This window comes from Punica granatum, chromosome 3 (assembly GCF_007655135.1).
Source record: "Punica granatum isolate Tunisia-2019 chromosome 3, ASM765513v2, whole genome shotgun sequence".
NCBI classification, from domain to species: Eukaryota; Viridiplantae; Streptophyta; class Magnoliopsida; order Myrtales; family Lythraceae; genus Punica; species Punica granatum.
This window is the reverse complement of record NC_045129.1, coordinates 34,981,944-35,003,477: the sequence shown is the minus strand read 5'-3', so window position 1 is coordinate 35,003,477 and position 21,534 is coordinate 34,981,944. Positions and strand designations below refer to the sequence as shown.

At 36.7% G+C, this 21,534-nt stretch overlaps 1 protein-coding gene and 1 long non-coding RNA gene across 3 annotated transcripts; one reads left to right on the top strand and one right to left on the bottom strand.

Annotated features, from left to right (window-relative positions):
- The first annotated feature begins 2,511 nt into the window (after positions 1 to 2,511).
- LOC116199709 lies at positions 2,512 to 15,921 on the top strand. The gene is made up of 3 exons (XR_004155593.1): positions 2,512 to 2,901; positions 3,109 to 3,191; positions 15,296 to 15,921. It is a non-coding gene; the product is annotated as an uncharacterized LOC116199709 (long non-coding RNA).
- On the bottom strand, positions 2,565 to 19,656 carry LOC116199707 (MADS-box protein FLOWERING LOCUS C-like). Of its 2 annotated transcripts, XM_031530170.1 has the most exons (8): positions 18,812 to 19,228; positions 9,341 to 9,446; positions 6,609 to 6,678; positions 4,944 to 5,002; positions 4,759 to 4,858; positions 3,900 to 3,941; positions 2,973 to 3,014; positions 2,602 to 2,876 (listed from the first exon to the last, which is right to left on the bottom strand). In XM_031530170.1, the coding sequence occupies exons 1-8, from the start codon at positions 18,846 to 18,848 to the stop codon at positions 2,790 to 2,792; spliced, it is 543 nt and encodes a 180-aa protein (XP_031386030.1). In that variant the 5' UTR covers positions 18,849 to 19,228; the 3' UTR covers positions 2,602 to 2,789. The 2 variants fall into 2 exon arrangements, with proteins under 2 accessions (XP_031386029.1, XP_031386030.1); XM_031530169.1 differs by lacking the exons at positions 9,341 to 9,446; positions 18,812 to 19,228 and adding an exon at positions 19,281 to 19,656 and having other exon boundaries at positions 2,565 to 2,876.
- Between the last annotated feature and the right edge of the window lie 1,878 nt (positions 19,657 to 21,534).

Below are 21,534 nucleotides of genomic sequence, written 5' to 3'. Positions count from 1 at the left end.
TTTTACTCAATGAAATTATTCGAACTATAATTAATCGGAACTCTTTTGACGATAAATTTTGTGATATTACACTATGGATATTGAAATTTATTTTACGATAAAAAGGAGGATTTGTTTTTTTTGGGGTATTTTTGTGGAGCTTAGCTATATGAGTATTGCGGATTACCCCAATAATTAATGACCAAGTTCAGTGTGTATGGGTTGGAGATATTCTATGTATTTTACTCCAGACGTACATAAGAAATTAGTAAAATAATTTGCTCAACTTTTTTCCACTAGAAAATGTGGTATCACACGAGCACTTCGCATGGGAGTGATTGCCATCCTGAAATCTCGATTCAATAATGAAAGTTCTACACATTATTTCAGTTTGCGATGGAATTATTGATATTTATGCACCTCTCGAAGAGAACCCTTTATTCGAACCCAAGGAGACGACCAGGTGCCATCACGAACCGTATGTGACGCAGATAGATTGTTGTCGTGATTTTGCTGAGATGCGATCGATGCGACCCGATCTGCTAGAGATATATAAGTGCATGCCTATGTATATGAGGTGATGTTTATCCTCCAATTCTCTTTTCAAAGGTAGTCTTGACCAACATTGTACGAGAGCTACCTCAATTAAATCTATCGGCCGTGGCACAACCTTTTCCTCTTGTTGGGGGATACGGGTGTTTGTTTGTTTGTTCCCTTCCTTTTTATTGCATGTACCTTCTCATTGAAGAAATTCAAATATAAGAGAGACACATTAGAGATATTGGAGCGTGGTGGCCATAAGACAAACCACGAGAATTCTTATTCTCAATGACTTAGTGAAATACATGAAATAACTCGTCTATTTATAGGCTCGATAAAGTAATGAAATTAGGATATAAATGATACTCGAATATCAACATAATATCAAATCAGATGTTGAAAATCTTTGAAATATCAACTAATTTAATAGATCAATACGATCTTATTCCATAATTCCTAACCAACCATAATAATATCTCTAATACTCATGTCCTTTTCTTCTTTTTCTTTCCCTTTTTTCTTGAAGATATTCTTTTTGGCATGAAATGTCATGCACTTCACACATAACACAATGAAACGAAAAAAAAAGAAAAGAAAAAGAAAAAAAATATAATAAAATAGAATAGAGTTTTCACCCAAAAAATAAGTAGACAAAGCTTGTAGACGATTGTTGAGCTCTCTTGTTATGATTTACATGTTGCGAGGAGTGTTTGAGTCCCAAAATCACTTGCATCTGCTACAACTACGGTTCGGAACGAACTAAGAACTCGTGTAACTTCTGCGACGATAACCCCGGCAACATGCCAAACTGGTCGAAGTTGTTAACATGAGATGGATTTTATTAACTGCCACAACCACCAACTTCTCGACATTAATTAATTCCAAATATGGAGTTCAATAATTCACCCTAAAAATCACTCATACTATCATATTTACACTATTATATAAAGTCGAAATTTCTTCACTTAATTTCACTGTTTTTTTTTTTTAAATTCTTGTTGGTCTTGGCCTAAGAATAATAATAATAATAATAATAACAAGAATAATTGCATGCCTTACCATAAAAGCATAACAAAAGTGACTCGTAAGCTTGTGGGCCTAGGGGCCACGTTGCAGATCCCCGTAGGGTTTGAGTCCAAAGCTGCTGAGCTGTAAGCTCTGACATCCCCCAGACCCAAGCATCCCCACCCTACCCACTCGCGAAGTAAACTTGAAACAATATAATAATAACAATAATAATAATAATAATAACTTCATGCCTGGATCAATTCTAGTGATTGGAAGACATTCATTTTTCTCTTCTTAAACAAGATTTTGAATTTCGATTATCGTGAATAGAAAAATTCTACAAGAATTTAATAGAATTTTGCTCTTTAATAGGTTAATATAAACTCGAACCAGGATGAATTAGGTTCCTTTCAATTTTCGACGGGCACGTCGAAAAATATAAAATAATAAGAAAATAGATTTGCTAGAAAACGGATTTAAAGTAAAAATAGCTTCTCATCCTTTTTCCGTATAAATCGGAAATCTCGTCTTCTTCCACTTGGCTTACCGCTTTCTCTCTCTCACCCTTCTCAACCGACTGCAATGGACAAGTGCATATATAGCTCGTCATGTGGTTCGACAACGGTGTGCCCAGCTCTCTCTCTCTCACGGCAAAAGATGTCGAGTTTGTATTTAACACGCAAGTATTTTTCTTCTACTACTTCGACGACCCTTCTGTCCGTTTTCGTACTGCTGTTCGATCGACATATGAAGTACACTTAGGTCCTACGAATCATCGGAGTTTTCACAATCAGCGGAGCCTTCACTTCCCTATATCCTTCGCAGCAGCAAAGTTGGTTAGCTCACGATTGAAGCTCTCTTTATCTCTCTAGAGATAGATAGATTACCTTAAAAAAAGAAAAAAAGAAAAAAGATAACAACATGTCTTTGTCGACTTATATTTTTATTTGTAAAGTGTCTGTGTTTGTGTGTGTGTGTGTGTGTGTGTGTATAGAGAGAGCAAGTAGCAACCACCCAGTTGATGCGAATGCAGTGCAGAATCAAATACAACTGGGTCACTACTTTTATTACGCGCAACAAAGCGTGGAGGAGGGGATCGGTTTTACATTAGGAAGGGAAACCGGAGACTCTCTCTGGTCTGTCGAAACTAATTCAGCAACACAGAAAATTAATCATACAGACGAAGAGCCTGGCTTGGTATACTGTCATCCATCAAGCCGATTGGTTTTCGTTCTTATACAGACCGATGAGGAACCACCAATTCACCGGAGCAAGTCAAGGGTAACTGGTGGATCCCTGGAAGGGCCAGCCTCTTCTTCTGCACCGTCTTCCGCCATCAAGGCTGCCACCTGTTTTTAGATTCACCAGCAGTAGGTAACTTTCACTTCCCGAAAGCTATCGGTATAACTTTGAAGAAGGAGATCATACATTTACATATTTATTACCTCTCGCTCGAGGAGCTCCTTCTCTTCTCTCAGCAGCCTCTCCTGTTACACAAAATGAAAAGAGAATCGAAGATTAATAGTTATACACACACACACACACACACACACATACAATAACCAAAATGCTTGGATGCAGATGCAGTTTTACATCTATCTGCACCAACTCTTTGGGCAGTGCGGGTGCGGCTACACCGGTTTTTCAACATTTCGGGCTTTCTGGTAACACTGTTTCCCCTTCGTATTTTGCTGCATTCCCGTATCTTCTCAGCTAAACTATAGCGAAAATATGCCCTTAACATACATACATGTATATGCACTTGCTGTTACAGCAGTCCCATGTCTTTTCGCGTTCTGTTGCTTCAACTATGATAATTAGGCAATACTATGTTATCTTATATCGTTGGATGTTTCATATTCGGAATCGACATAAACACGGAACACCCGAGCCTACTGGAATGTAGTAGAGCTGAGTATCTGAAGCGTAATAAACTTAACATAGTTGGAACTTCTGACTAGGCTAAAACCTTGCTAGGGTTGCTATAAGCGACTTATACCCCGGGATTACAAGGAAGCAGATCTCAGAGACAATGTTACATAAACCTCAACCCCGAGCTCTTCTCAACGGAGAAAATGTGCATTAATCTTTCAATCAGAGATGGATTAATCTCCCTTGGCAGAATGGCATCCTCTGATTTTCAATATCAAGAGGAAATGCTGACTAGTGTAGACACGCAGTGGAAAGGGGACTGTGTGCACGTCTAAGCAGCAGATTCTTTCTTTCTTGTATGAGAATAATATGACCAAGTAGTAACGGGTTTAGATTCTGCATTCTGTTTTGGGTAGATTGATATGCTAAGGTAAATCTAGAAGAGAGCACTTTACCCTTAGATTTACAATCGAGTTGAGATAAGAGCGGAACTCGCATACCTGCTCTTGAAGGCTTATCATAGCTTCCATCATCAGCTGTGTCTGCAGAATGAACAGGCATGATAAGTGAAGTTTCCAAAGTAGCAAAAGGCCTCGTATGCAAGTGAATCAGAGCATTTTTGCCCATTTTTAAGCATGCTATCGGAGAAACCGCAAAGGACATTTGTCTTTTGCTGCAAGCTTAAGTGATCAACGAAGTTCAAAAGATGAGATGGATGGACAAATCCACAAAATCAATCAAAGAAGGTGGAATGTTTTCCCCTCTTATCCTCTCCAGTACCGTCCTCTTGGTGAAAAGCAGAAAGCATGGAATAAGTGTGACCGAGGCAGTAGGAAGTCTATTAAGCTGCACATGCTTTATGGGTCTGAACTTCAAACTCTTGCCTTCATCAATGCCGTTTCACCCAAAAATATTAGTTTGTCCATCCATCCAATGATAGTTAGGTTCGAGGGTAGGTGACCACAGGCACGTGACACGTGCAAACAAAGAGTCTAAACTACACGTTGCCACGTGATGGCGTGTGTTGAGTGTCAAAGTGCAATTCCACACTGGACAGAAGAAAGGAAGATATTGGATATATTTACGGCTTGGGTTCCACCACCTAACAGCTCAAGCTTTTTGAGTTGGAGATGGGTACAAGATACGTCCAGTAAAATTGAATAAAAACAGCAAGAGAACTTGTACGATTCATTGCTGCTGCGTTGCCCAGAATGGCATGCAGTTCTTTTGTCAGTAATGGTAAGAGTACATGTTGTAAATGGATCTGCAAAGAGTCAAGATGCAGCATCTACATTGTGCTGGAAAAGTTCATTGAAGCTTGGAGCTGGTCAAGGGCAAAAGGTGCATTTCAAATTGTACCTTTCTGCTTCTAGTCCGGGCTAGAGCAGCACTGAAATCCTTCTCGAGTTCCATGAGATCCTCCAAGCTGAAGGTCTCAGCATCTGGCTCTTCAATGAGTCTGCAACCAGAAAGTTTCTAGAACTGTGAGGAGGCGATATTCATGATCTGCAGAAGGAAGTGAAGGGCAGAGCTGATGAAGTTGCCTCTGAACTAGCTGCAGCAGCTCTGTATGCGATCTGCCTCCATTTTCAGATGAACAGCCCTATGTAGAAGAAACTTCAACTTCAGAAAAATTCTATTCTTCATTCTATATGCAGTTACCGTGGAGAATAGTTTTAGGGCCACAAAATTTAAATACTGAAAAGTACATAAAAGACATCTCAGGCCATGCCATCAAAATATCACACAAACTAAGTTAAAAAACATCTCAGGCCATGCCATCAAAATATCACACAAACTAAGTTAAAAAAACATCCCATGCCATGTCATCAAAAGCCTGGTTACCGTTAACTTAGTTCAAAACCACCTTGGTCATGTTTGATAAGCCGGAATGGAATGGAATGAAATCTCTTTTATGGAATAAAATGTAATGCTATTGAGCGAAAGGAAAAAGGTGTTTTCTCCTTTTCTATTGAACTTCAAACTACTAAGGAGTATAAGCAATACATTGAACTGACTTACCATAATATCATTCTATATATATGTCTGTGTATCTCTGTTTGGTTTCTTAGTTATGTTTTTAAAATTTTTTAACTCTAACTTTAACTCTACTCACTGCATAACAAAAATTAAAAACACAATTATTACTTTTCCCATTTTCTTCAATTTTTTTAACCATTCAATTCAATTTTTAATACTAAATCCTCTTAACTATTCATCACTTTTTCCACAGAATTCAACAACACAATCATTACTTTCTCTCAACTATTCAGTACTATTTCACACTTTTTTTTCATAATTCAACAACATAATCATTACAAACCAATTAAAATCAAAACTCAATTCTACTTAAAAGAAAATATATGATACTTCTCTAAAAACTAGTTAAAATGGTGGTATGAGCATCACCTTACTATTCTGAAGGAATATCCCAACAAGTTGAAGAAAAAATGTTATCATGGAATGCCCGTTTTAACTTAGAAGAGTGACACCAAAATAAAGAAACGGAGCAGAAGGATGGGATGTCCATTCCATTCCATTGACACAGACCAAACCCAACCTATGTATGTAGCAAATATGACAAAGTATTTAAGAAGTAAAAAGCAGAGTCTTGCTTGAGCAGTGAAAACCAATCAGATAAGCTGTTCCAAAATGCCAAATCACATGATCCAATCTCTTCCCCACATCCTCATTAAACCAAATCCTCTGCTGACAGGGAGGCAATGCTTCCATCCTAAACATTTTCAGCAGTCGTGAAGCATGACAATCATCCTTTCGCAAAGCCATATACACAACAATCACTTCCAACGACCAGAACACAATTTCCCAATCAGATGCATATGAAAAATCAGCTAGATATCTCATTCATTGTGGTTCTACTCAAAATAGATTCCTCGTAGAACCATGCAGATAACCAACACCAAGACAACCAGATTCCTAGTACCACCATGCAGATAACCGACACCGAGATAATCTAAAATAACAAACTAGCTGAAACTTTTCTTTCAGTATAAAGCCACCCTGAAGCAAGACCAGGAGGAAACAAGCAGTTCCAGCAAAACCAAGGGGGAACATATTATAGTAATAAACCCACCTGAAGCAAGAACAGGAACAAACACATAAAGTGGGTGCAACTGTGCAAGTCCCTCAACAATATAATGAGAAAACCTGTTCGAAATGAAGGTAATCAGCTTAATGTAGTAGCTGACCTGAGCATCAGCAGCTTTCAACTCCTCTTCCTCCGAGTAATTCTGGTAGCGTTCAAGAATACTGGTCAAGCTGTACCATAAGAAGAAGTTGACATAAGAAGTTCAGTCCAAAGGAGGCATCACGTCCAAAGTAATAGCACACCACATTTTACTACAACAGGCCAACATAATGGAACTTGGTGTTTGCAAATATGAGGTATAACAGTGAAATGTGAGTGAGTGGAACACACAACAGAAAAGCGTGTAACATCTCAAATCGTAACAATGAAAACAGTAGTCCCAAATTGTAACCGCAAAAACAGTGTATACGAGCGAAACACAACACCTCAAAAGCATGTAAACTTTTAATTTATAATCAGATCTTGAATCATGAACAATTGCAGGATGGTCAAAGTATAGATGGATGGCCCATGCCATTGCAAGATATAGCATATGTGATATCTTGCTATTTAAGAAGGATAGGAATCTCCATCCAAAAAGATGCACACAAATGATGCCGAGTCAGGATGCTCCTTAAAAGCCTAGTCCCAGGAATTCAGGTATTCTTGCGAGTCGTAATGAGGATGTATTTAACATTATCTCATCAAGCAGAGTCTCCGAATACAAACTCAATCTCACACAAGAAGACTGCTTAGAGGTTGTAGTAAGTGATGGTTCAACATCTTTAACTTTCTTAAACAAGTAAATGGACGAAACAAATATAATCAAAATGGTAGGCACCGATAAGTACAAATTAGCAAGGCATATCAAAGTAAAGACGGTAGATGAGCAATTTCAAGGCAACCTGGTTGTGCTTGTGCATCTTTCTTTGGGGACCAATTGGGAGCTTAGATGTGATTGCAAAAAGACCAACATGCAAAACTAACTATATATGAAGAAAAATAAATATTTTCCCTCCTTTTGGTTCCGCAGGCTATGCATGATTCTTGATATCAAGGAAGAATATATAACTTGGTACCTACGCTTTTTATCATGAGCATTGTATCTTGAGAGGTCCACCTTGGCGCTTTCTAGCTAGAATCATTGATAAAGTCGTCTCAAACATTAGTTAGTGCTTTGTTTGGATGGGGAGGCAACAAAGGGAAAGGGAGTGATGGCAAGAGAGAGTTATATGTGATGGAAAAAGTTCCCATACGACTTTCCATCCCGTTCCCTCCCTTTCCCTCGATCTAAACAGAGGGTGAGGGAACTAACATATTTTAGTGCATGTGTTTCTCAAAAACTAACAAGGATAATGGGCTAGAGGTGAGGGGTTGGTTTAGTTGTTGGGGATTGGGGTTCATGCGATGAAAGAGAAGGTTGTGTAATATCACTACGAGGCATTACAAGACTCCATTCTAATGCCCCCTACAAGCTAAAATTATACAATACTATATCATCAAGATCATTAAATATCAACTTTGCATATGGACGAGCCATAGCAAGCATGACTGGCTCTTACAAAAAAAAGGCTATTCACCTGGGGCATCTAATGTCTTAGAATTAGTTAGTACGTCATTAAGTTCATCTTTGGGGCTTTAAAGATCTAGAACACCATCATATTGAAAACGCATGAAAGCATCAGGTTTTTGCTTAGAACATATTAACTCTTCCTTGACCAAGTTTACAATTGCAATGACACAGCCAACATCATAGTTCTAACTAAAAACGCAAAATCAACCAAGACTACATGTAACAAAACTCTAATATATACTAGGTTCTAAAACGAAATCCACTGAAAAGTGCTTAACGCTTAAAAAAAACTTGTAAACACATCTAAAAATATAAGCTTGTAGGTAAAGCATATCATTCTATCTTCACACTACTCACATGTAAGAATAGTTTGAGGACATAAAAAATTATGCCAAATGATCATGCATATGCATATGCGAGCTTGGCTTAAAACTAGAATTGTTTGTTTTACCATGCTAATTACTCGAATAGCTGCTTTCTTTCAACTGCCTTAGTCGAGTATCATTGGACAATCCAACGTTGTGATCCAATGATGAATCATGTAAGATGCATAATGATGCGGAATCTCATTTAGAATGCAGGCAATCGTTCTAGGTAGGCTCCCCAAGAGACTCTAAGAAGGATATACCTAATTTATTTATGGTGCTTATTGAACCTTTGTAGTTATATGATGGTTCTATAGCACTTTGAAACAGATGGTCTACCTAATTTCTAGGTCTAGGGCCTTTCATAGTTTTAGAATGTTGCTCTAGCAAAAAGCAAGCAGCGATTGTTACTACTGCTTATATAAATTATAGAATAAGTAGGTAATTTTCCTTACTCCTAACCATCGAAGATCAGCCCGCTGAAAGTAAAATTCTTTCCCTTTTCCTATACCACCCAAATCGTCCGAACCATTAACCAAAAGCCTGTGATATGTTCATGCTCTTATATGGATTAGGTAGAATTATATAATCTCCATTTTATAGACCATATGTTGTAGATGCTTCTGATATAATTAAATCTTTTCACACTTAAGCAGGGAGGAAAAGGGCTAAAACTTCATCTGAGGTATATATATATATATATAAACTTGTGATAAACAAGATGGTCACCCGTTTTACCATTAGTTGGATCCTCAGTACAAACCAGCAGAATAAGTGAGGAAAAAACAAGCACAAATATTTTTCTCAGATCAGAACGGAAAGCTTGTGCCAACCCCGTGCCTTTCCTGATACTGTAAATATTTCTCTTCGTCAACTTGGGCGTGACCTGTTCACTTCCTGTCAAAAACTTTTTACCTGTGAAGCACCAGTTTGGCACAAGTAATTTGAGCTCCTCCACCATTTCTTAAGATCATATCTTGCAAGTACCAATAATAACAAGCTTTGCGGAGAGAAAGTTCTGCTGAAATGTTGGAGATATTCTCATGATCAATTCAAGATAAAGCTCAAAGAAGACAGATAAATATCAACATCATTTATAATATGTTTTGCATAAGGATCAGAATACCGATTATATATCCGAAAAATAACATTAATTACGTAGACAGAGTGAGGATTTTATTTAGGAAAATACATGCATTTAAACTGAATTGAACATTTACTCAGCAAACAAATGTGAAAAATCTTCCCCGAGCCACCATATATAGATGGCACATGCTGAAAATGGTATAATATAAAAGACTTTGTATTTTATTTTAAAGTGAAAACTATTAATTATGAAAGCTTAAGAAGCTGAACTAGTGGGAGTTTGGTGGCTCAGATCCTTGCAACATTTTTCCTAGTAGCTCAAACACTGAAGATAGTACACCGATTACGTAAGTCAACAACTATTTAAATTCACCCTCTTATGGATAGGTTATCAGCTTGGCATGCATAGACAAAAAAGATATAACACAGAACAGAAACTAATAGAATATAAGTTAAGAGGTGGCATGATTCAAAACCAATACCTCTACTCTGAAACCATGAAACGGAGATAACAAAGTATCGACTCTTGTTGAAGGCGAGATTAGAAGAAAGCATGGCTTCTTATCTAATAGGGCGATAATCTAATTTCATGATTAATATATTCGCTCTTTTTTCTAGACTTCAACTTCGAAGTTTTCATCCATTCTAAATATTTCACCTTTACCATCCTTTTCTTTGATTCTTCTGGATCGCTAATGATCCTATTTCTTCCAATTGTCCTTATTTTGCTTGCTATCTACCTTCTACCACCTCTAGGGGATCCATCAAGCTCCCATAAATTTTAGTGCATATAGACTCCAAATATTTTCAAGTAGGCATTGGCCCCAAAGCTATATGGTCTTTTGGTAATGTCCGTCCTACGATATATGATCTCCCATAAATTTTAGTGCATATAGACTCCAAATATTTTCAAGTAGGCATTGGCCCCAAAGCTATATGGTCTATGATAATGTCTGTCCTAAAATATATTATCTCAGCTAGTTAACATTTAAAGTATTGATCAATTGTGGCTTTTTGCTTTTGGCAGGGTAGAAGCCTCTATTAAGATGCACATGCTTTGTAAATGGTGACAATTATGCGTGGTGTTATTTTTGAAAAAAAACAAATCAAATCTTACAACTCCTTCATGGTCACGTGTTGATGCTTAGGTTTAGAATTACACAAGAATGAGGTCTTAAGGCACATTGACTAGGGTAGTGCCAATGTTTAAACGGTTTAGGCATATACTGAATTATTTTCTTATATCAGTACCACTATATAATCTAGTTTAGCCATAATTAGTTAAGTGGCTTGATTAGTTTTATCAAGATTAGATTCTTCAATTACAAGTAACTTATTGCCATACAACTTGTTTCCATGACAATGGAAGGGTAACTGATGTTGATAAGAAGTTGATTGATGGCTTTTCTGATTTTCTTGACCTGTGCGTTATATAATTTAAATCCATGGAATGTATATATTCTTTCGTTAATGTATTATCCTAGTATATTCTTTCTTATTTTCAAAAGTTACAATGTTCCCTCTATATCCCCTTATGATCAAACAAATGACATATGTCCCTTGCGGTCTCTTGCCTTCTTATATAGCAAACATACTAATTGACTTACATGAAAATTTTATTAGAAACTATGTAACTCTAGTTATTAATATTATTAGAAGAAGTTTGGGTTGTCAACTCGATAGTAAAATAGGGAGTTCCAGTTTAGAATTTTATAATTAAACAAGGAATAGAGGCTAGCAACAAGAACATTAGTTTTTAAGCTGCTTTGAAATCCAGACTAATGTTAGAGCTTTTTTAATTAAAGTTGAGCTAATTCAAGCTCATCTTTTTTTCTTGGGCTCTACTGAACAAGCCGGCTCCTTCAAGTTGATAAAACCATTTTTTGTAAGGTCTTCATGGTTAGAAAGAGACAAATAAGAAATTAGATAGTTGTTAGAACAATCCATTTCTTATAAACCTCTTCCCGAATAATTACATCGCAATTACGTTGAGATTGATCTTTTAAGTTTCAATACAAGTCCGCATCTCTAAGGTGGTCTTAACGAGTCTTAAGGGGGCTCTCCAAAGGCAGCAACAATTCACTGCTTGCGTTGGTAACAGGTGAATAAGTACAACGGATAGGTCAATTGACGGGAAGCAAAACAGAGATTCTAGTTCTTGGCCAAGCCAAGACCCGTTATACATGAGTAGTACCTTAACAAAGAGGCAAGTAAAATTTGGACCACCTTAGTGGTTTGTATATTGACATCACCTTTAATGTCACTTGAGATAAAATGAATGTCTCAGGATGTGAGAAATGGTTTAGGAGTCTTATAGATAACTCAAACTCATGTTTATTCAAACCCATAGACCTGAAATTGCACATGCGCCTTGATTATTGACATATTAATGGGTAAACCATCCTTTGGGCAAAATTGGAAGAGGCATCCTTGATTAATCAATTAATGGCTGTACAGGATTTAAGACAAAAACTTCCAACTATTATATAAGGCATAAACTAAAAATAACATTTGCGAATATATCCTTTTAATCTTGGATGAGAAAAAAAGCATTTGTTGCTTCCTCTAAACAAATGGATTGAATGAGAAAAAAAAGCATTTGTTACTTCCTCTAAACAAATGGAGGGATAAAGAGAATGATACAGGGTGATTAACGACGTAATAGTAATGTAGGAAGATGATTTGTACTAAACCTACTAGAGAGGGTTTTAAATTTAAATAGCATTGTTCAAAGTCAAACTAAGATATACAATTTTTCTTAAGGGAATATATATATATATAGACATAATGCTTCGGTATTGATATGAGATTAGGATAACCAGTGAAGTGCATATTGGTTTATACTTTATATTATTTCAAATGAGGAAAGGTCTTATTTATTTTTCTATAGATTTCACGAGGATGGGTGCGTGAGATGAAAGGTGGAACTCTAAGTAATCTTAATTCTCAAGCATATTTTAAAAGCTGCGTTTAAAGAGAAGATTGAATAATAAAGTCAAAAAGGGTATAGCATAGTGGCGTATGCCATCGCTTGTTGATCTAGAGGTCGTAGGTTCGATACCTAGTGGAACTATCCATGTCCCTTTATTAGTTATTTAAGATTTATCTTTCATTATATTAGGTCTTGGACCTTCTTTATAAATGAAAAAAAGTTAATTAAGCAATCGAGATTTAATTAATATATAATTAAGATAAAAGAAAAGCATTATCTTATTACTTCACTTACACTTTGTTTGGATGAGATAAAAATGGAGGGGGGGGGGGGGGTTTAAGGATTATAAATCTTTTGTTTAGCATTGTAAATCGTAAGGAAGGGAAGGGAAATAGATGGATTCATTTTCGTTTCATTTCCCTTCAACTCTCGAAATTTTCATTTCCTCAAATTGGGGGATTTGGAGGGTAAGGAACAGTTAAAATATTAAAACTTGAAAAGACTATTATACCCTCGAGTAACTTACAAGAATCGATATGAAGAACGGACATAATAGTCAATTGATTTTAAGTGACTTTTCCTTCCCTTCGTTTCCCTCCTTTATTAATGTAACCAAACAAGAAAACTAGATCCCTTCATTTCTCTCCCCTTACCTTACCTCCAGTCCCCTTCTTTTCCCTTTCCTCCCTTTCCATTTGAAATCCAAACAAAAGGGTTAAGGGGCCATTTGGTTCAAGTATTGCTAGATAACTAGAATTTTAAGATTGCAAGGATAATTTTTTTAAATATGGAATCATCTTCCTAGGAATAAAGGAAGAAATATGAATTTGTTGTGTTTGGTAAGTGTGGTGGATTACTGGGAAAAATTAGTAATAATTTTATGTTTATTTATTTATAGGTGTTTATTGATAAGACTTCGAGGTGTCCTCAGTCCATTGGCTGAAATCTCTGTTAGGATGTTGGTCAAGAGCTCAACTATTAGACAAATGTTTGTCATTCAGTAGTTATGAAAGGAAAACTATGTCAATGACAATTTTTAATTCTTGCAAACATATGGTGATATTAAAATAATCAGTTGCAGCGCAGTAACGTATGCTTTCGCCTAGTAACTAAGAGATTTTAGATTTAATATTCATTTAAACCCCTTTGTTAGCTATATTATGATTTCTATTTTAATAGATTAGGCTCATAATCCCCCTTGTAACTAAAAAAATAGCCAATTGTATGCGTCAAAACCACTTTACATAAATCACTACATATACATTTTAGAAATTCAATTATTTGGATACAAAATATGCAACGACCTTGACACTTTGATGTACTAGCATGCACCATCACTTACTCCACCAAACCACAATAGAGAGGGCATGAAAGAGTATAACTACATCTGTAGTTCAGAGTCTATCAATAGACTGAGTAAATGGATTAATACCAATCAATGGCAAAGTATGCATCCTATAATGATTAACAAATGACCCACCCATAGCTTATTGCAAATGGAAGATGGTACACGTTACTAATTATTATTCCATTTAAGAAAGGCTCAAAAACTCAAAAATCATCATAACATTTAGACTGTAATTGACTATGGGCGTTCTTTATGAGAACAAAGATTGTCACCAGGGTATTAGTGAATATATGGTACGAAAAATTAATGTATAAAATACAATGGACTTTGAGTATCGTGGTGATGAAGGGTATTAAAGTTGTGATTCAAATGAGGATAACAGGTTGGTGGCAGACATGGTTGTTGAACTCTCAAATTAACTTGTAAATTCATAGATTTACGAGTTCACATCATGGAATAGAGTCAGCCCAATCTGGTCTCTCAAAGTGAATTTTAATAGGATTGACCCATTCCTAAACCGGACCATAATCCAAGATCTGTCTTTTTTTCCTAATATCTTTCCATTGAAAAATGAAAAATTTCTGACATTCTAGGATTAGAACAGCAAAGTGTTTTTCTTTACCAAATTGTCAGTGTCCTGTTCATCTTTCTTATTCAATCCTTTGATATTTGGTCTTTCGCAATTCTCATTTTTCTGCATTTTATTTAGTTAAAGATAAATGGATTGTTGAATTGGGCGAATGGCTTTTGTTGTTTCAGTTAAATTTGGAGGTACAAGTTAATACAAGGTATACATTTGTGGTATTTTCAAGGGTTTAAGGATCTTATTTTTGAGATAATTATGTTAAAATATATTAACTATTTTAAAAATAGAAATACACAGTAAAGCGTTGGTTGAAGTCACGATTTTAAGTTTCAAGTTTATGAGATCTCCACCAAGTCTACATTGACTCTTGAATTTGTCAAACTTGGTGGAATTTCTGGAGGAAAAAATATAATGTTTAATTGTAGAAGCGATAGAGGTACAAAAAATGCATCTAATGAAAATAAGAATGAAGATTGAATTAGTCATGTTAATTTCATGATTGCGATTTTTGTTTCGTAAAAGCAAAGACACTTTACCATTGAGAGAGATCTAGAGAATGTAACGGTTTTGAGCATTTATCAGGTTATATGGACCTTTCCCGCTATTATATCAACATACGGCAGACTTCTTTACGAAACCTACCAAAATTCAATTAGCATTCACAGATAAAGAATATAAGCACTAATTATGACAAGCATCAAGGTTATGAAAAATATTAGGCCTGCAATCCAAATTTAAAGCCACTTCTATGTTTGAAGTTACTTCATTGTATCTACGAGAAGGTATTTTCTATGATTCAATACTGAAGGACAACTCTTTCGGTCTTCTCCTATGAAACTATAGGATGTGTCAACTTCGGTCAAACTGCATGCCTCGAGACTTTCTTTTCACCCTTATTTTTGTGCAATACTTATGCAGGTGTTGAGAATCAAATTTTGAGATATCGAGAGATTGAGTTTTGATAATTGAGGCTTTTGTCGAGCCTATGCAAAGGAAAACAACAAGGAGAGCCATTGATCCTTTCACAGCCATTGTCCTCCATTGGAAGTTCGAATTAATTGGACTAAGGCGGATGAAAGGCACCAAGTAGTGTATTCAAAGTAATCACTACCATCCAAAGATAGGATATTCCGGTGAACATACCATGAGTGTAACTTATCCAAGAAAAGCCAGTCTTATTTGTCGGAAGGATGCTATATCAAAGGAGATATATCCATATTTCAAGCAAGGTGGTTTATTCCATGGTTATTTTTGGGTGTAAATGGAAAGAGGGATGGTTTTTATGGCACTTTAAAATCAATGTGTGAAACGAATGGGTGAAACAACAATCGTTGGCTTAGATGGAAGGCACAACTATATCTCTCTCAAAGCTTTCAAATTGAATCCACATAGGATTTATTATGTTACGAGAAGTAGGATAGTGCATGAAGAGGAGAAATAACAATGCGGAGCTCACATTATATGTGGAAAGTAGTTTTATTGAAATCTGTAGAGGATCTTGTACACAATAAAAAATAAAGTTCTCATAAATTTGGGGAACACTACTAATGACATTACCTATCAATTATCAACTAATCTATACGGTATATTAATACAAGTTTTGAACGTTCCATGTTTCCTATGTAATATTATCTTCTATAAAGATTCATTTATCCTCATAGGATCGGGTTTTCAGCAGCATTAGTCGAGAATGTAGTCACTGTGGGAGAGATGATTGCTTGAAGAACAACCCATTAGGATAAACTCGATAAACATATATTGTGTTAGTAATCGGTGACCTCTATCTAATAATCCCTCCTCCTAGGTGTTTAAGCTTCATTCCTCGTGAAAGGAGGTTTTGGAGTTCATCATTGTTCCTCATGAAAGAGGAACTTGGACCACCCATATGATGAGTGAGTGGGCTACATATGGAGGGAGGATAAGTGCTACATATGGAAGTTACCTCTTTTTATGTCGCATGAAAGATATTTGAGCACACTAAGGTGGTGATTGATAAACTAAATGCTCAAAAGTTAGTTAAGAATTTGCTACAAGTTAGATAAGGAAAGGAATGTATGGGAAGAGGGGATGAAGGATAATGATGAAAAGATATTTCATGAGGGTTCAGTGGCACCAATAAGTAAAAAATGATTTATTTTATTCAGGCAAATTTTATTACATATTAAGTTGTTTTCTACTAAATGATTGAATAGATGAGACCCTCGTCTCTTTTTTTTTTTTGTTTTCCTCCCATTCATTTTTCATTTTAACTAACTTTTAAGTTTCAAGCACTTATTTGACTAAGTTGTTGTCCAACACAACTATGAATAAACTGAATAAAGGAATTCGAAGGGCCATGATTGGGAGCACAAATATGAATACATGATGAAGAGGATGGAAAAATAAAAGCAATTAATCTGGGAATTTATATATGAAAATAAATAATATAGAAGGAAATTTTTTCTCAAATTGGCGGTCTTATTAATTCAAAACTTATATTATCAAAATTAACCAATAGGGTCGGCTTGATGCTGGAGAGGCGAGACTTTTTTAGTGAAGACTCAAGTTTGTATTGTTCTGAAGCCGCGCAAGAGATTACTCAATACTGGGCTCCTTGCAAAGCCTATGTTGTTAGACTGACTTGTTCTGTTGGCTTGCAGGGTGCTCGCTTGGACCATGGGCATTAGTTGGTTCACGTAGACTATGGGCATTACTTGACTCCCCTCGTTATCAAAATAAAGAATATTACCAAAATTATGTAATAAGAGTAATTAATCCAACCAAATACCCTTGCTCAGTGATTTCTACGACTAATTTACTAGCAAAGTTTGACTTTACGCAAGAATGGACTACACACAAAAAATGCCAGTAGTTTTTAGCGCGGGTACCTAAGGAAATTTCAGGACAAGATTGAGTTTGCCAAAGATTTCAATGGCGATGTCCAATTCAAGAAGAATTAGGACATCATTTAGGTTAATAAAAAAGCATAATCAAGACGGGACTAGGAAACTTGTGTTGGAGAGGTGGCAAAAACATAAAATTGTGGCTTTACTTATATGGATCTTAATTGTTGAAAAAATGAGGCTACATTGCTAACATAGAATGAAAATGTGGCATGCCAGGATTCATATTATATACAAATGAGTAAATAGAATTCAAAATGGTTGATAGGTTCGACTCAATTATCTCACTGGGAGATGAAAAAAGAGTTGGTCTAACAGGTATATACACCATAAGTTGTTTTTGATGCTAGAGGAATAGCATATGCACCTATGATTAGTCAATTGTTTGCCTTCAACCTAGATATTGTCAACAAAATCCCTCATGTCCACAACAATCAAAGGGACATAAAATGGATAGGAATATGTCTCGGATGGAAAATGGCCATGGATAGACTAGGTTAAAAGTTAGCTTCATATTCATATATGTGGGGAAAGGGTAGACCTCCTCCTGGTGTACTAAACTACTAAAAGTGGCCATCATCTTGATAGATTACTCTCTCAATTAATAGCCTACGTGAATATGTATGGCAGTGAATGAAATTGATTCTTGATACTTTTTAGGGTTAAATCATGTAGGAGGACTCAGCAATATTTATGTTATAAGACAAACAATTGACGCCTGAGGAGGCCAAGGCACTAGAATTTCAAGAAGAGAGCGGCCATGGTTCTACTCTCAATAAAGCCAAAAGCCAAAAGCCAAAATATGGGACCACATCGATTGTTGTTTCTTTGGGCACTATTAATTTGTTCTGTAAGTGGAGTGATGGCCTACAATACCATTGCAGGGACATATGCACGAAATAGCTAGGAACAGATGGTTCCTTTTCCACCGCTGAGTAGGTACAAGACATCGATTAAAATGATCCTCAAACTACTAAGACCCACATTCTTTAGCACGATGCTCTCTTCTCTGTGTCGCCACAGCCGAACGAGGTAGTCGAAGGTCCAAGGAGGTCAAGACACTAAGGAAGACTTTGCCCTCACTCACCAAAGCTCCTACTGTCAAAATACACATCATGTGACAGTGGAATAAGAAAAGCACAAAATAAAAGAAATGTCACACTATCTTTTTTTATATTTTATATTTTTATTCCTTACTGTTAATTAATTAATTAAATTTGTACTGCTGCTGAGGACGGAGCCCATCAACACAGACAAAGTCAAGAAATCATTTTCAACCATCAGTATCTCCCACCCATGCCATTGCCACCGACCCCTCCCCTCCCCTCCCCTCCCCCTCCCCAACTAATAATCCCAAATTAGAAACATTTCCCTTTATCAATCAACAAAAAAAAAAAACCCTAAAGTGCAAACAGCATAATGAATAAACAAAGAGCTGAACAGGAAATTCACAAGTGCAAGATCGCGTGAAGAGGTAAGCAACGATATCACGTGGAGTAAGTAAAGCGCGCACGCACGCCCACACATATATAAATATAAAATAAATGCATACAGTGTCTAGAAGCAGCAGCATATGCAGTGCAAGTCATGAAAGCGAACAGCCAAAATTGGAAAGCGCCGCGGACGCAAACGGAAAACGATCGGAACGGGCGGCCTGATGGCGAAACCGAGCAGTTAATTTCGAGTTGGTGAGTTCAATTGGTGGGAGCAGCACATGGAGTAGGAGACAAGAGATTGATTTTGATCTTCTAGAAAGTTCGGGGTGGGGGGTTAATGGCGGCATGGGAAGGTAGGAGGGGGGGAAGAGGAGAAGGAGAATTAGCGATTGAGAATTTAGGATTTAATTTAGGTTTAAAAATCTAATTAGATGGGATTGAATGTGGGTTGGTTCCATAAAAGGAAAGGGGAGGAAAAAGGACGAGTTCCTAAAAGCGGATAAGAGGCCAAAAATGAGAAAGGTTAAATTTAATTGTGTTTCCATTTTTGGATATACGGCGGCGGAGGGTAAGGGAGCGGCGTACCTGTTGCCGCTGCAGAACTCGTAGAGGCGGCCGCGGCTGGAGAAGACGAGGAGGGCGACCTCGACGTCGCAGAGGATGGAGAGCTCCCGCGCCTTCTTGATGAGGCCGCTCCGGCGCTTGGAGAAGGTCACCTGCCGGCTGCTCTTGTCCTCGATTCGCTTCATCTCCAGCTTCTTCCTCCCCATTCTCTCCGATTGCCGCTTCTCTCTCTCCTCCTCCGGCGACCTTCGAGTCCGATCGATTCAGATGCCCGTCCGTCCCCCTTCTCGCTCTCGCTCCGCCAGCTGTTTAAATGCAGACAGACGAGGGGAGTGGAAGAAGAGAAGTGGAAGAGGCTTGAAAGAAAGAGAGTGTGATAACGTCTGGTTTGACGCCGCTAATGAGTCCACGCCTTTTCTCCTTCTCTCCCAATTTTTTAATTATTTAAATTAACTATTCAAAAGAGAGCGTGACGTGAAGTCATACGCTTTATAATTAAGATGTTTCATATTCGATATCAGTTCTAAAATTAGTCTAGATTGTGAAAAAAAGAGAGTGTGATAACGTCTGGTTTGACGCTGCGAATGAGTCAACGCCTTTTCCCATTCTCTCCCAATTTTGCTTAATTAATTAATCAACTATTATTAAAAGATAGTGTAATGCAGAGTCGTATGTTTTTTAATCAAGATGTTTCTAATTTAACATCCGTTTTGAAATTATTCGAACCTCTTTATAAATGATTCGAATTCTTATCTTATTACATTAGGCACATGAACTCTTTTGTAATCGAGAAGTTCGGTTAATTCTGTTAACAGTTAAGTGGCAGCATGAATGTTTCTTGAGTAATCTAATATAATATAATCTTAATTAATTAATTAATTTGAGACGGCTGATAAACAAGAAATGGAAATTAAAGTAAGAGACACGTGGCGCGATCACGCGAGCGGCGCCATTGCCGCTCTGTCCAGCTTCGATGTCATCCCGGCCCTGCCCCCACAACACCACCCCCCTACCAAACTTTTTTTTTTTTTTCTGAATTAAATTGCCTTCCCCTTCCCCTCCTGGTGACTGTCAATCCGTCTCCCCCACACCTCCCAAAGGCTGATGTGGCCTAATGTGTGGAGCAGCGGATTATTTTTCTAGTGCAAGACTCTTTTTTTTTGGGTGCTGAGCCCTCCACAAAAAAAAATTCTTTAAAAAAAATTAAATATGTTTTGTTTTGTCTTATACATGGATACGATAAATCAAAACGTTTTACATTCGATTCGATTCGATTTAGTGAAATTTTATTTACTCATTTTTATCCTATTACGATACTCATGACTTCTCTTATAATCAGAAAAAAAAAAAAAATAGACAATCGGCAATTGAGAATTGAGAGGTAGTAAACTTCAATTATCTCGCGAGATAATTGAATGATTCTCCTCCAATTCGAGCTTAGTCGTTACGGTTATTAACATGTGCAGCTCGATAACAACTTGATTAATTCGAAAGGTCACAAGAAGGCCTTTCGTTTTTTTTTTTTTCCTTTTTATTCATAATGAGGATACGTTCAATAACAAAAGTCAATACAAGAAGAAAAGTGCCCAAGAAAAATATTACGAGAATAGGAAGAAATGCGACAGCTCTGTGGGAAGGCCGTTGCTACCACACGCTGCTCAAGATCTGGTCTTGGCTAAGAAAGAAATGCACCCCGGGAAGCCACATAAAACAACTGCTCGTTGTAAGTGTTAACTCAACTACTATTTATTTATTGGCTAATTAGAGAAAAAATTTAAAAATATACTTACTTAATAATTAATGTAAAAAAAATTAAATATCCAGTGCATTTCCAATGTGTTTTCGTACCTGCTATATATTATTCAAATGATAGTAAAATAAATCTCCAACAGTAAACGTCGATATACCAGCTCTCTAGATTAATCTCTCTCTCTCTTTTTTTTTTTTTTTTGCCCTTTTCTTACGTCTTCCGAGTTGACTCATTCGGGGTTTCAAGATCTTGGAGATGCGCTATTATAGGAGTGGAAGTATCGGAAATACATGGAGGTAGGAGAATCAGAAGCAGAGCGGGTAAAATTTTCTATTTTTAGACCAATTCATCAAATTATACGGAGAATTTATTTATATATAAATAATAAATATTATACATTATTCTTCCTTGAGGTTTTTGCTTGATAACATTTCACCATATTCTAGTTCTAGACTAAAAACGCTCTACTTGATTGACTTTGTTGACTTAATAAAGAGAGACTTTTTTGGTCCTCATTCTTCAAAC